This window comes from Gymnoscopelus braueri, assembly GCF_963280865.1.
Source record: "Gymnoscopelus braueri genome assembly, chromosome: 15".
Lineage (NCBI taxonomy): Eukaryota > Metazoa > Chordata > Actinopteri > Myctophiformes > Myctophidae > Gymnoscopelus > Gymnoscopelus braueri.
In genome coordinates this window covers 50,263,315-50,277,867 of record NC_137620.1, presented here as the reverse complement: position 1 = coordinate 50,277,867, position 14,553 = coordinate 50,263,315, and the positions used below count along the sequence as shown (strand labels likewise).

Here is a 14,553-nt window from a genome sequence, read left to right as displayed (position 1 = left end):
TTCATTTTCTGAAGTCTGAACCTAACTCATTCACTGCCACAATTATTGCTGGCCGCGTTTGCCCACTGCCAGAGATTTTTCATCGAAAAAAAAAAAGTACTCAGGAGCCAAGATACAGAATTTTTAAGTTTTAAGTTAACAAGGAAGTGGATGGGAGTCTAGATCTTCGAAAAATCATATCTCCTTGGTCTTTGGGTCAAATTTGAAAAAAAAATTAAAAAAAGAAAAAGAAATTGAAAAAAAGAAAATTACGTTTTTTACGTCAGTGGCAGGATTGGTAAACAGGAATAATTACGTCAATTACGTCAGTGGCAGTGAATGAGAGATCAGTTTCTTGAAAAGTGTGCCGTCAGGTTTTGCACAAAAGCAATTTGAATAAAATGACTATTGGCACATGATTCATATAGTAGTAGTGGTTTCTGTTTATGACTATAAAATGGGTCTGACTATGATTGAAACGTTTTTTAATACAAATAGTTCCAATGGCATCTAAATGTACACACGTGGTTGTAAGGATATGCTTATCGGTGTTGCGAGGATGAGGGGGTACCTGGAAAAATGTCCCCCCTCCAAGGGGTACCTGGGCCAAAAAAGTTTGAGAACCCCTGATGTAGAGGACCACTATATTTACACACTCACTCCAGAGGAACACATTACATATACTGTCAGGGGGCAGACACCTCTTATCTCTGTATTTTAACTTTTTTCTTAAATTAATGTCGTACTTCACCATTCTATGTCACACAAAAGTAGCAAAAATAGCAGATCTACAAGCTCAAAACGTGTCGCAGTGCGACACGTTTTGAGCTTGTAGATCGGCTATTTTTGCTGTTTTTGAATTGGAATCCAGATTTTTTTGGGCTATTTTTCAATTGAAATCATGAAAAGTAAAAAAAGAAAAAAAATTCAAATGCATTTAGTTATACTTATGTTAACTTTATGAACTTAAATACAGATACATTGGACATAAAAATAATTTTAATACTAGTCATTAAGCTACTAATATAGACTGAAGTAATTCAAGCGGGTCATGTTTGCATGTTTAGAATCATAACAGCTGAAATCAATAATATAATCACTATTCTGATATTAACCTGTGGGCCGTATTAAGTGAAGGTGGGGGCCGCATGTGGCCCCCGGGCCGTCAGTTGCCCATGTATGCTTTAGATCCTGTGGTCTGAAGGTCAAAGTTCACTGGCTCTATTGGCTCAGTTTAAAAATAGGTGAGGAGCTGGGTTTGAATCCCAGGAGAAAAAGGGGGCGAAACCCCCCAAAAAACTATATTCTTAGTTGAGTGGAGTCCCACAGGGCTCTCCTAGGACCCCTGATGTTTTCATTCTACACCACATATCTTTGGTGAATATTTACAGAATAGGAACACTAGGGTTCATGTGGTTAATACAGTCATTTATCCTGTCATTAATGTAGGATATCTGTACCGTCAGAGTTGAGTTAAATGGCGTCTACATTATGCAGATTTCTTGGGTGTTTTTGGGGCGGGCTCAAAGGAGCTAGAAGCACCATCAGAGCTAGAAGCTCTGGGTCTTTTGTGGGCGGGGGGCCCCATCAGGGCACCATCAGAGCCAGAAGCACCACTGTCGCTAAGATGTGTGGACGTCGACCTTAACATCTTCTCCAGGGTGACTCGTGTGTTCCAGCCTCGTTCTTGGACAAACAGGTAGACACATTCAAACAGATCAGGAAACATCTCCATCAGGTCAATGTCAGCAGCAGCCTCAGCACTGTAAACACACAAAGCAGTGATCACTGAACACTAAATGTTATGATGAACACACTGACATCTATCTATCTATCTGCTGCTTTATAAAGTACTGAACACACTGACATCTATCTAACTGCTGCGTGTGTGTGTGTGTGTGTGTGTGTGTGTGTGTGTGTGTGTGTGTGTGTGTGTGTGTGTGTGTGTGTGTGTGTGTGTGTGTGTGATAAATTAAACAAATACACCTGGGTGGAGGGCAATGTCTGTCAATGGTGACCATGACCCTTGACCTTCAACCCAAAGCATATTCATGTTTTCAAGGGGGGGGGGGGGGGGGCAGGGGCAGCTTACTGATCATTAACGCCACATTTTATGAAAATAAAAATGAAAAAAATGTCTATATATTCTTTGACCAAGTTCTACCAAACGTCCTACCCCACTTTAGGTAAGACTACACACCCAGGGAAGTGAACAAATATATAATTGTACTTCTAAATTAATGTTAGCGACTACACTGTTATTTTCAAATCAAATTCAACTTACTGGTCCTCATGGAGATTGCGTATGAAGCGCAGCAATTCAAATCCATCCTCAGAGTATCCTGTCTTCCCTCTCCTTTTCTCCATCTCCTGGAACACCTCTGGCAACTGGAAAAACACACAACTTAAATATTACATGAACTAGACCCCCAAACTGGGGGTCCAAATTATTTTGGAGGGTCCGCAGATGACAACGCCTCGCACTAAGAAGCGTTGTGACCTTGATCGGCTATTTTCCCAATATGTATCCGTGCATGGAACCGAGTCAAACTAAAGATAATGGCTACAATTCCAAGTGCTTGTCAGGGTGGGGGGTCCTCAGTTCAAATATGATAATTTGGGGGGGTCCCCAGTTCAAATATGATAATTTGGGGGGGGTCCCCAGTTCAAATATGATAATTTTGGGGGGGTCCCCAGTTCAAATATGATAATTTGGGGGTCGTGGCCTTAAAGGTTTGGGAACCCTTGACTAGTCTAATAGACATAAAGACACATGTTAATCTCTAAAGATGCTTTAGTTACCTTGGCTTTTATTGTGTCTGTCCATACATAATCATCATCATCATTCATCATCAACGGTCCTCGGCGGTCCAAGTCTTTCCTAAGTTCCTGGTGGTCTGGGTGACTGCAGTTTTTTACTTCTTCTTCATTTCCAAACAGTTTCAGGAACTCTACTTTCCTGCAAGATTTGACAAAACAAAAATAATGTACTAAAACCATCTCTCTTAAAACATGTTGGACTTTGTTGGTAGAAAAGTTACTGTAAGATCAAACTGTTAACTACTTTAAACCTGGCAAATATATGTTGACAATTTCATTACAAATGAAAAAATATATATGAAAAAAGATAGATAGCAAAAATAGCAGATCTACAAGCTCAAAAAATGTGATGTAACAGGTTGAAAGTATGGAATCAGGTAATTACACTACTTTTGAAAATAGGGCTTAAAATGGTATTTCACTTTAAAACACTTTTAAACCCCTAGGGGGATCTCAGAGTTACTACAAGGGGGGCGCCAAATCTTTATGTGAAAGGAACTTTTACCCCCATGTTTTTATTAACCACTTGAAGCCTGACTGATATTGTCCTTCTAATGAACGTTAGACTCATTAAAACACACATCTCTGCTTCTAGTGACTGATATTGTCCTTCTAATGAACGTTAGACTCATTAAAACACACGTCTCTGCTTCTGGTGACTGATATTGTCCTTCTAATGAATTTTAGACTCATTAAAACACACGTCTCTGCTTCTGGTGACTGATATTGTCCTTCTAATGAATGTTAGACTCATTAAAACACACATCTATGCTTCTGGTGACTGATATTGTCCTTCTAATGAATGTTAGACTCATTAAAACACACATCTATGCTTCTGGTGACTGATATTGTCCTTCTAATGAACGTTAGACTCATTAAAACACACGTCTCTGCTTCTAGTGACTGATATTGTCTTTCTAATGAATTTTAGACTCATTAAAACACACGTCTCTGCTTCTGGTGACTGATATTATCCTTCTAATTAATGTTAGACTCATTAAAACACACGTCTCTGCTTCTGGTGACTGATATTATCCTTCTAATGAATGTTAGACTCATTAAAACACACGTCTCTGCTTCTGGTGACTGATATTGTCCTTCTAATGAATGTTAGACTCATTAAAACACACGTCTCTGCTTCTGGTGACTGATATTGTCCTTTTAATGAATGTTAGACTCATTAAAACACACGTCTCTGCTTCTGGTGACTGATAGTGTCCTTCTAATGCATGATGAGACCATCTTTCAATGACTTTTTATGAAAAATCAGTTTTTTTAATGGAAAAAAAGTAATGTCTTAGAAGGACAATATCAGTCACTAAAAGCAGGAATAAATAACATTGAGACGTCAGTGAGTGTATAATAAAATACTGTGTGTACAATGGAAAAGATTTGACTGTTTCTCATACTTTTCATTTCCCCAGAAGTAGGGATGAGCCAAGCATTCCTCCACTGTAGGTCTTTTCTCTGGGTCTTCATTGATCATCCACTCGATGAGATCGATGGCAACAAAATCGTGAACATCGTCCATGTCGTAGTGTCCACTCGGAATGGCGCTTCGACCCCAATCTTCTGTACCAAATGGATGGTCTCCTCCAGACAGGATGTAATATAACAACATCCCAGCCACCTTTAGAATGAACATGAACATTTAGTGACAGTATGTGTTGTTCAGTCAGGGACACTCACGTCAAAGTAGATTTAACCATTTATTGCAACAAATAGAATACAGTTAAACTTGGCGTTAATGGCTCCGCTATTTAAGATGTTCCCTACATTTTGCCAAACAGCATGCTAAGCAAAATCAGGGAACGCCATGCAAAACCCAGACAGGTATACAAGAGCCCATAGCAAGACATTTAATCTGATTAACTTGAGTCGTGCAAACTTGAATGCATTTGAACATTAAAGCCATAGAACATTGCATTCAGTTTAGAGCCATGCAAACATTAAATTCCAGTTTACTTTAGAGCCATGTGTAACAGAGTGGTTCACTACCTCAGCCTGATGGACTGAAAGTCTAATGTCTCCCCCCAACGATAGGGATATCCCTTTGGCTTAGCGGTTAAGATGTTGGCTTTCCAAGCGGGAGACCCGGGAATTTCAGTTCAACCGCTAGAGTAATGACTCTGAACTAGAAGGAGGCTGGGGTGGTGGAGGCAAGCTATTTCCAGTGGCAGCAATTGAAGAGCAGAGTTTAGCAGGGAGCCGTATTTAAACGGACTGCCTTGTTGAGGGAATGAGGTGTGATTGGTGTGTAGGAAAGCATGGCTGATTGAAAGCAAGCAACAGACAGACAGCTGATTACAGCTGAGCGTATGAGACTTCTGTGCCCTGCATGAACGCTATGCATACTTTTTCATTGATTAAATTGTTCTCATGCAGAATAACAACAAACCTGGATGTCAGCACTTCTTGTATACGATGCATGACGTACACCTGCACTTCTTATTCCAAAATTGGCCAATCTGGCCTTCCTTGTAACATCTGCAGGGTAAATGGTAGATAAATATAAAAAAATATGTTTTTAAATTACTAAAATACATTAGGTGCTTCTTTTATTTTTCTTCTTAGAACAGACCAGTGTAAATATGTGGATGATATGACTATGGCCCAGTCATAGAGGTCCAGGTACCCTGCACCCTCCAACAGACACTGAATGCGCACTTGAGTCAATCAAAGATTTTACGTCTGGAGGACATATTTTATTTTCTGGCCATAAGTGTATTTTACACAAAAGGTTCTGAGACGTGTCCCACCGCGGACAGTCTTTCAACATTATAAAACTGTCTTTGTTTCGGTGAGTAGCCACATAATTTTCTTTATTTTTACTACAGTTTAGACCTCCTCGTTAGAGGACGTTTCTGTCTATAGAATAACACCGGCACAGTGGACCAGAGCTAGGTACATTCCTTCTTCGCTGGTGGAAACAGTTAAGCTCTGTTGAGCTCCAATCTGTGATTGGCTGGGGCTGATGACGTAGAGGGAAGTGTTTTCCTTCCGTGTATAGTAGATCTACAAGCTCACAACGTGTCGCGCTGCTTGTAGATCGGCTATTTTGGTTTGATTATTATTCAAATCTCGATCTCAAACTTTTACCAAAGTAATTTACATTTGAGGACTAATAAGAGTATTTTGGGACATTTATGACTTTCACTCCACTACATTTCATGACAAATATTGCACTTTTGACTACATTTCTAGGAAGGGAAAAAGTGCATTATGAATAAACCTGGATACTCTTAAATGATAGTGGATTTTAGATTTGAGTTTTAGGTTATAGAGCACTGAAGTCCTGACGTCACTGCCAGTAGAGGGCGCTTTTCAGCAGGTTCGTGGCTTTACTTTTTGTGTTGATATCCTCATTGGGGAATCTTAGATCGCTTCATATAAGAACTGTGTTCCAAAAATAAACACACCACCCTGGTGTTTTTACTCATATGGATATGAAGCATCGACTGAAGGTGTAAATGTACACATTTACCCAAAGAGTAACACAACATAAACACTAGAAACGAGTCAAACGACCAAAAGACTACATTTCCCATGAACGCGGCTGCTGTAGGGACAGTGATTTCAGACCCGGAAGTAGTAGTTCTTAAGACTTTTAAGGCAGAATTAATTCCATTTTCGCCAGAAACAGGCTGTATCAAATATGAATGAATATCATAAACGATGCAGAGCCACCCCCCTGACAAAAACGTCGGGTGGTGTGTTTATGTTTGGAGCACAGTTCTTAAATGACGTGATCTAAGATTCCCAAATGGGGATTTCAACACATGAAAGCCACAAACCTGTGAAACAGTGCCCCTCTAGTGGCACCGACTTCGGTGCTCTATTAGATTTTTAGATAGACAACTGCACATTTTTTACTCTGAACTTTTGATTTATAAAGATGGAAGTTGTATAATATTGTAATCAGCTAAATATTTCAGTGTTTTTAATGCCACCTGTCTTTTTAAACCTGTGATCATGATGAAAGCTAAATAAACATAAAACTTACCAATGAAGACATTCTGGGGCTTGATATCCCGGTGGAGAATTGGAGGATTCTGATGATGGAGTATCTTTAAGCTAGTGAGAACCTGTTCTGCAAGCTCCCGTTCAGAAAGACTACCTCCAGGAAAATCACTTCCTAACTTAATGTATTCTTCCAATGTATAATCACATAACTGAAGAGCAAGGTATCCAAAGTTCTCATCCTCTACTAAGTCCACATATCGTACAATGGAAGGATCATCAAGCTCTGGAAGACGTGAAAAGCCTTGCTCATTCTTCAGCACTTCATAGTTTAATGTAGTCATTCTCTTCACTGCAACTTCAGTGCCATCATCTCTTAACCCCAAGAACACCTCAGTTCCATCACTTTCATTTGTGATGCGGAATTCACCACTTTTCCCCATCACACCATTCCCAACTTTGACAACTTTGTCATCCTTATGAGTGTTCGCAAGCTTCTCTAACTGTTTACTCCACCTTTTACTGACTCTGTTCCATTCTCTTTGTGTGTGTAGCGGTTTGTTTGTGGCCATGAACATATTTTTCAGGGTGATCCGTTTGTTCCATTTTTGGTCTTGGGCAAACAGGTAGACACAGTCAAACAGACCAGGAAACATCTCCATCAGGTCAATGCCAGCAGCAGCCTCAGCACTGTAAACACACAAAGCAGTGATCACTGAACACTAAATGTTATGATGAACAAACTGACATCTATCTATCTGCTGCTTTATAAAGTACTGAACACACTGACATCTATCTATCTGCTGCTTTATAAAGTACTGAACACACTGACATCTATCTAACTGCTGCTTTATAAAGTACTGAACACACTGACATCTATCTATCTGCTGCTTTATAAAGTACTGAACACACTGACATCTATCTATCTGCTGCTTTATAAAGTACTGAACACACTGACATCTATCTATCTATCTGCTGCTTTATAAAGTACTGAACACACTGACATCTATATAACTGCTGCTTTATAAAGTACTGAACACACTGACATCTATCTAACTGCTGCTTTATAAAGTACTGAACACACTGACATCTATCTATCTGCTGCTTTATAAAGTACTGAACACACTGACATCTATCTATCTGCTGCTTTATAAAGTACTGAACACACTGACATCTATATAACTGCTGCTTTATAAAGTATTAAACACATCACATTACTGAATTCAGCTTCATGGCTCCTAATCATTGACAAGCTTCAATACGAGACAGAGAAGACAAAAGATAAAGAAATGTATAACACAAAATGTGTGTATTATCTTTGTGCTGTGGCTGTGTGAAGTTATCAGTTCCCATCACATTATTCGCCTCTTACTGCGAGGCGTTGTGAGCTTGTAGATCAGCTATTTTCACAATATTTGCCTCTTTCTTATGTAATATTTGACAATTTGGCCAATTTGGTATTAAAAAGGTCTTAAAAGTCTTTAAATAGTAATTTTATAAATGTGCAGCCTACCGATCATTACCACCAAGTTTTATGAAAATTAAAATATATTTTTGTAATCTTTTGTTGATTGTGACCTTGACCAAGTTCTAACAAACATCCTACTCCACTTTGAACTACAGACCCAGGGAAATTATCACACATTAGAACACATAATACTTGTACTTATAAATGAATGGGAGCGACTACACTGTTATATTGTAATCAAATTCAACTTACTGGTGCTGATGGAGATTGCGTATGAAACGCAGCAATCCAAATGGTTCATTCTCAGAGTATGGCCTCCTTTTCTCCATCTCCTGGAACACCTTGGGCAACTGGAAAAACACACAACTTAAATATTACATGAGCTAGACCCCCAAACTGGGGGTCGGGATCCTCAGGGGGGTCCCGAGTTCAAATATGATTATTTTGGGGGGTCCACAGTTCAAATATGATTATTTTGGGGGGTCCACAGTTCAAATATGATTATTTTGGGGGGTCCACAGTTCAAATATGATTATTTTGGGGGGTCTCCAGTTCAAATATGATTATTTTGGGGGGTCCACAGTTCAAATATGATTATTTTGGGGGGTCCTCAGTTCAAATATTATTATTTTGGGGGGTCCCCAGTTCAAATATTATTATTTTGGTGGGTCCCCAGTTCAAATATGATTATTTTGGGGGGTCCCCAGTTCAAATATGATTATTTTGGGGGGTCCTCAGTTCAAATATGATTATTTTGGGGGGTCCCCAGTTCAAATATGATTATTTTGGGGGGTCCTCAGTTCAAATATGATTATTTTGGGGGGTCCCCAGTTCAAATATGATTATTTTGGGGGGTCCCCAGTTCAAATATGATTATTTTGGGGGGTCCCCAGTTCAAATATTATTTTGGTGGGTTCCCAGTTCAAATATGATTATTTTGGGGGGTCCCCAGTTCAAATATTATTTTGGTGGGTCCCCAGTTCAAATAAGATTTGTTTGGGGGTCCTCAGTTCAAATATGATTTTGGTGGGTCCCCAGTTCAAATACGATTATTTTGGGGGGTCCCCAGTTCAAATATTATTTTGGTGGGTCCCCAGTTCAAATAAGATTTTTTGGGGGGTCCTCAGTTCAAATATGATTTTGGTGGGTCCCCAGTTCAAATATGATCTTTTGGTGGGTCCCCAGTTCAAATATGATCTTTTGGGGGATCCCCAGTTCAAATATGATTATTTTGGGGGGTCCACAGTTCAAATATGATTATTTTGGGGGGTCCACAGTTCAAATATGATTATTTTGGGGGGTCCTCAGTTCAAATATGATTATTTTGGGGGGTCCTCAGTTCAAATATGATTATTTTGGGGGGTCCCCAGTTCATATATGATTATTTTGGGTGTCGTGGCCTGAAAGGTTTGGGAACCCTTAGCCTAGTCTAATAGACATAAAGACATTACATATTACATTACATTACATTACATTACAGTCATTTAGCAGACGCTTTTATCCAAAGCGACTTACAATAAGTGTATTCAACATAGGTAGGGAACGAAAACTACTAATCACCAGAAGTCTTTAGTGCATTTTCTGCAAAAACAAGCAACCAAGAGTATACCTAGCGCTAAGGTAAAAGTGCAATATATCAGCTACCTATTTCCTTAAACAGATGAGACAAAATAGCTAAGTCAAATGAGCATGAGCTAAAACAATTAAGTGTATCGACTAAACAAGATCCAATAAACAATACAACAATAGAAAACAAGCGTTCCTACAACTAGTTAACAACAAGTAGGTCAGGCAGAGAGGAAGGGTAGTGTTTCCTGAAGAGGTGGGTTTTCAACCTGCGGCGAAATATGGGACAGATGTTAACCTCTAAAGATGCTTTAGTTACCTTTTCTCTCATTTTGCCTTTCCATCCATCAAACAGTCCCTTCCTGGCACGCTGGAGCAATCCTGCCATGAGGTTCTGGTGGTCTGGGGTTTTGTAGTACTTCTCTACTTCTTCTTCATTTCCAATCAGTTTCAGGAACTCTACTCTCCTGCAAGATTTGACAAAACAAAAATAATACACTGAAACCATCACTCTTAAAACATGTTGGTAGAAAAGTTACTATTAGATCAAACTGTTAACTACTTTAAACCTGGCATATATATGTTGACAATTTCATTACAAATGAATAAAAAGAAAGAAAAGAAGATAGATGGCAAAAATAACAGATCTACAAGCTCACAAAATGTGATGCAACAGGTTGAGAGCATGTAATCAGGTATTTTCACTACTTTTGAAAATAGGGCTTAAAATGGTATTTCACTTTAAATTACGTTTAAACCCCTAAGGGGGATCACAGAGTTACTACAAGTGGGGCGCTAAATCTTTGTGTGAAAGGAACTTTTACCCCCATGTTTTTATTAACCACTTGAAGCCTGACTGATATTGTCCTTCTAATGAATGTTAGACTCATTAAAACACACGTCTCTGCTTCTGGTGACTGATATTGTCCTTCTAATGAATGTTAGACTCATTAAAACACACATCTCCTGCTTCTGGTGACTGATATTGTTCTTCTAATGAATGTTAGACTCATTAAAACACACCTCTCTGCTTCTAGTGACTGATATTGTCCTTCTAATGAATGTTAGACTCATTAAAACACACGTCTCTGCTTCTAGTGACTGATATTGTCCTTCTAATGAATGTTAGACTCATTAAAACACACGTCTCTGCTTCTGGTGACTGATATTGTCCTTCTAATGAATGTTAGACTCATTAAAACACACGTCTCTGCTTCTAGTGACTGATATTGTCCTTCTAATGAATAATGAGACCATCTTTCAATACATTTTTATGAAAAAGACTTTTTTTAAATGGAAAAAAAGTAATGTCTTAGAAGGACAATATCAGTCACTAGAAGCAGGAATAAATAACATTGAGACGTCAGTGAGTGTATAATAAAATACTGTGTGTACAATGGAAAAGATTTGACTGTTTCTCATACTTTTCATTTCCCCAGAAGTAAGGATGATCCAAGCATTCCTCCACTGTAGGTCTGTTCTTTGGTTCTTTATTGATCATCCTCTCGATGAGATCCTTGGCAACCACATCCTGAACCTGGTCCAGGTTGTACTCTGCTTTCAAAATGTTGACCTCACACCAAGTGCCTTTGCCAAATGGATGGTGTCCTCCAGACAGGATGTAATATAACAACATCCCAGCCACCTTTAGAATGAACATGAACATTTAGTGACAGTATGTGTTGTTTCATTAATTAAATTATTCTCATGCAGAATAAGAACAAACCTGGATGTCAGCACTTCTTTTATACCGTACTTGTTCATCACCACCGTCTTCATTAATGGTCTCCCTTGCCTTCCAGCATTTTGTTCCTGCACTGCTTGTCAAATGTGTTGTTTGTCCACTGGTCAACCGTCTGCTTATTCCAAAATCGGCCAATCTGGCCTTCCTTGTAACATCTGCAGGGTAAATTTGGTAGATAAATATTTATTTATTTTTAAATGACTAAAATACATTGTTGTTTTATTTTTCTTCTTGGAACATACCAGTGTAAATATGTAGATGATATGACTATGGCCCAGTCGTACCAGGTACCCTGCATCCTCCAACAGACACTGAATGCACACTTGGGTGAATCAAAGATTTTCCGTCTGGAGGACATATTTTATTTTCTGGCCAAGTGTATTTTACACAAAAGGTTCTGAGATGTTTTCCACCGCGGAGAATAGTCTTTCAAAATTATAAAACTGTCTTTGTTTCGGTGAGTAGCTATATCTATCTATATCTGTCTACCAGAGCTAGGTAAATTCCTTCTTCGCTGGTGGAAACACCAATCTGTGATTGGCTGGGGCCGATGACATAGAGGGAAGTGCATTCCTTCCGTAAATAGCTGATTTACAAGCTCACAATGTGTCGTGCTGCTTGTAGATCGGCTATTTTGGTTTGATTATTATTTTGATCTCAAACTTTTACTAAAGTAATTTACATTTGAAGATCTAATATAATAAGAGTATTTTGGGACATTTATAACTTTCACTCGATTACATTTCATGACAAATATTGTACTTTTTGACTCCACTACATTTCTGGGAAAAAGGTGCATTATGAATAAACCACTTAAGCCTGCATACTGTTAAATGATAATGGATTTTAGATTTGTGTTTTAGGTTATTAGATTTTTAGATATACAACTGCACATTTTTGATTCTGAACTTTTGATTTATAAAGATGGAAGTTCTATATTGTAATCAGCTAAATAATTCAGGGTAACACGTCTATAATGCATTATAATCACATTTATAACGCATTATAATGCACTTATAAGGCATTAGAACACTTATAACACTTGTTATAGATGTTTATAATTATGCATAACAACTTATAACGAGTGCCTTATAAGTGCATTATAATGCATTATAAATGTAATGCATTATAGACGCGGCCTTTAAGTAACCTAATTACCTAATTCAGTGTTTTTAATGCCACCTGTCTTTTTAAACCTGTGATCATGATGAAAGCTAAATAAACAAACATTAAACATAAAACTTACCAATCAAGACATTCTGGGGCTTGATATCCCGGTGGAGAATTGGAGGATTATGATGATGGAGCATCTTTAAGCCAGTGAGAAATTGTTCTGCAAGTTCCCGTTCAGAAAGACTGCCTCCAGGAAATTCACTTCCTAACTTAATGTATTCTTCCAGCGTGTATTCACATAACTGAAGAGCAAGGTATCCAAAGTTCTCATCCTCTACAAAGTCCACATATTTTACAATGGAAGGATGCTCAAGCTCTGGAAGACGCAAAAAGCCTGGCTCATTCTTCAGCACTTCATAGTTTGATTTAGTCATTCTCTTCACTGCAACTTCAGTGCCGTCATCTCTTAACCCCAAGAAGACCTCAGTTCCATCACTTCCCTCTGCTATGAGGAATTCATCACCTTTCCCCATCACAACACTCCCAACTTTGACAACTTTGTCAATCTCAGTGTTTGCAAGCTTCTCTAACTGTTGACTCCACCTTTTACTGATTCTGTTCCATTCTCTTTGTGTGTGTAGTGGTTCTTTCAATGTGATTATGTTTGTGGCCATGAACGTCCCAAAGCCTTGGGTCTTGGGTGTTTTTGGGGCGGGGGGCTGACAGGGGGATTCACCCTGGGCACCATCAGAGCTAGAAGCACCACTGTCCTTAAGATGTGTGGACGTTGGCCCAAACATCTTCTTCAGAGTGACTCGTTCATTCCAGCCTTGGTGATGGGCAAACAGGTAGACACAGTCAAACAGACCAGGAAACATCTCCATCAGGTCAATGTCAGCAGCAGCCTCAGCACTGTAAACACACAAAGCAGTGATCACTGAACAATAAATGTTATGATGAACACACTGACATCTATCTATCTGCTGCTTTATAAAGTACTGAACACACTGACATCTATCTAACTGCTGCTTTATAAAGTACTGAACACACTGACATCTATCTAACTGCTGCTTTATAAAGTACTGAACACACTGACATCTATCTATCTGCTGCTTTATAAAGTACTGAACACACTGACATCTATCTATCTGCTGCTTTATAAAGTACTGAACACACTGACATCTATCTATCTATCTGCTGCTTTATAAAGTACTGAACACACTGACATCTATCTAACTGCTGCTTTATAAAGTACTGAACACACTGACATCTATCTATCTGCTGCTTTATAAAGTACTGAACACACTGACATCTATCTATCTGCTGCTTTATAAAGTACTGAACACACTGACATCTCTCTATCTGCTGCTTTATAAAGTACTGAACACACTATAATCTATCTAACTGCTGCTTTATAAAGTACTGAACATACTGACATCTATCTATCTGCTGCTTTATAAAGTACTGAACACACTGACATCTATCTAACTGCTGCTTTATAAAGTACTGAACACACTGACATCTACCTATCTGCTGCTTTATAAAGTACTGAACACACTGACATCTATCTATCTGCTGCTTTATAAAGTACTGAACACACTGACATCTATCTATCTGCTGCTTTATAAAGTACTGAACACACTGACATCTATCTATCTGCTGCTTTATAAAGTACTGAACACACTGACATCTATATAACTGCTGCTTTATAAAGTACTGAACACACTGACATCTATCTATCTGCTGCTTTATAAATCTAATCTAAGCACTGAACACACTCACATCTACTGTATCACAGGCTGACATGTGGTCCAACTGCTGCTTTATAAAAGTAGTAAAACACATCACATTATTCAATTAAATTCAGCTTCTTGGCTCCTAATCATAAAGTTGGATGCTCCAC

At 38.6% G+C, this 14,553-nt stretch overlaps 1 protein-coding gene across 3 annotated transcripts in view; it reads right to left on the bottom strand.

Moving 5' to 3' along the window:
• Window positions 1-1,176: 1,176 nt before the first annotated feature.
• The window catches only part of LOC308102275 (uncharacterized protein), a 98,145-nt gene continuing 84,768 nt past the window's right edge, over window positions 1,177-14,553 (bottom strand). For all 3 annotated transcript variants that reach the window (XM_080451911.1, XM_080451912.1, XM_080451913.1), the window contains 11 exons: window positions 12,784-13,562; window positions 11,520-11,692; window positions 11,218-11,438; window positions 10,113-10,260; window positions 8,480-8,577; window positions 6,803-7,449; window positions 5,198-5,286; window positions 4,209-4,429; window positions 2,782-2,938; window positions 2,264-2,367; window positions 1,177-1,742 (listed from right to left, as the gene is read on the bottom strand). In XM_080451911.1, coding sequence (XP_080308037.1) covers window positions 1,469-1,742; window positions 2,264-2,367; window positions 2,782-2,938; window positions 4,209-4,429; window positions 5,198-5,286; window positions 6,803-7,449; window positions 8,480-8,577; window positions 10,113-10,260; window positions 11,218-11,438; window positions 11,520-11,692; window positions 12,784-13,562 — 2,911 coding nt within the window. In that variant the 3' untranslated portion in view covers window positions 1,177-1,468. The remainder of the gene's footprint in view (window positions 1,743-2,263; window positions 2,368-2,781; window positions 2,939-4,208; window positions 4,430-5,197; window positions 5,287-6,802; window positions 7,450-8,479; window positions 8,578-10,112; window positions 10,261-11,217; window positions 11,439-11,519; window positions 11,693-12,783; window positions 13,563-14,553) is intronic.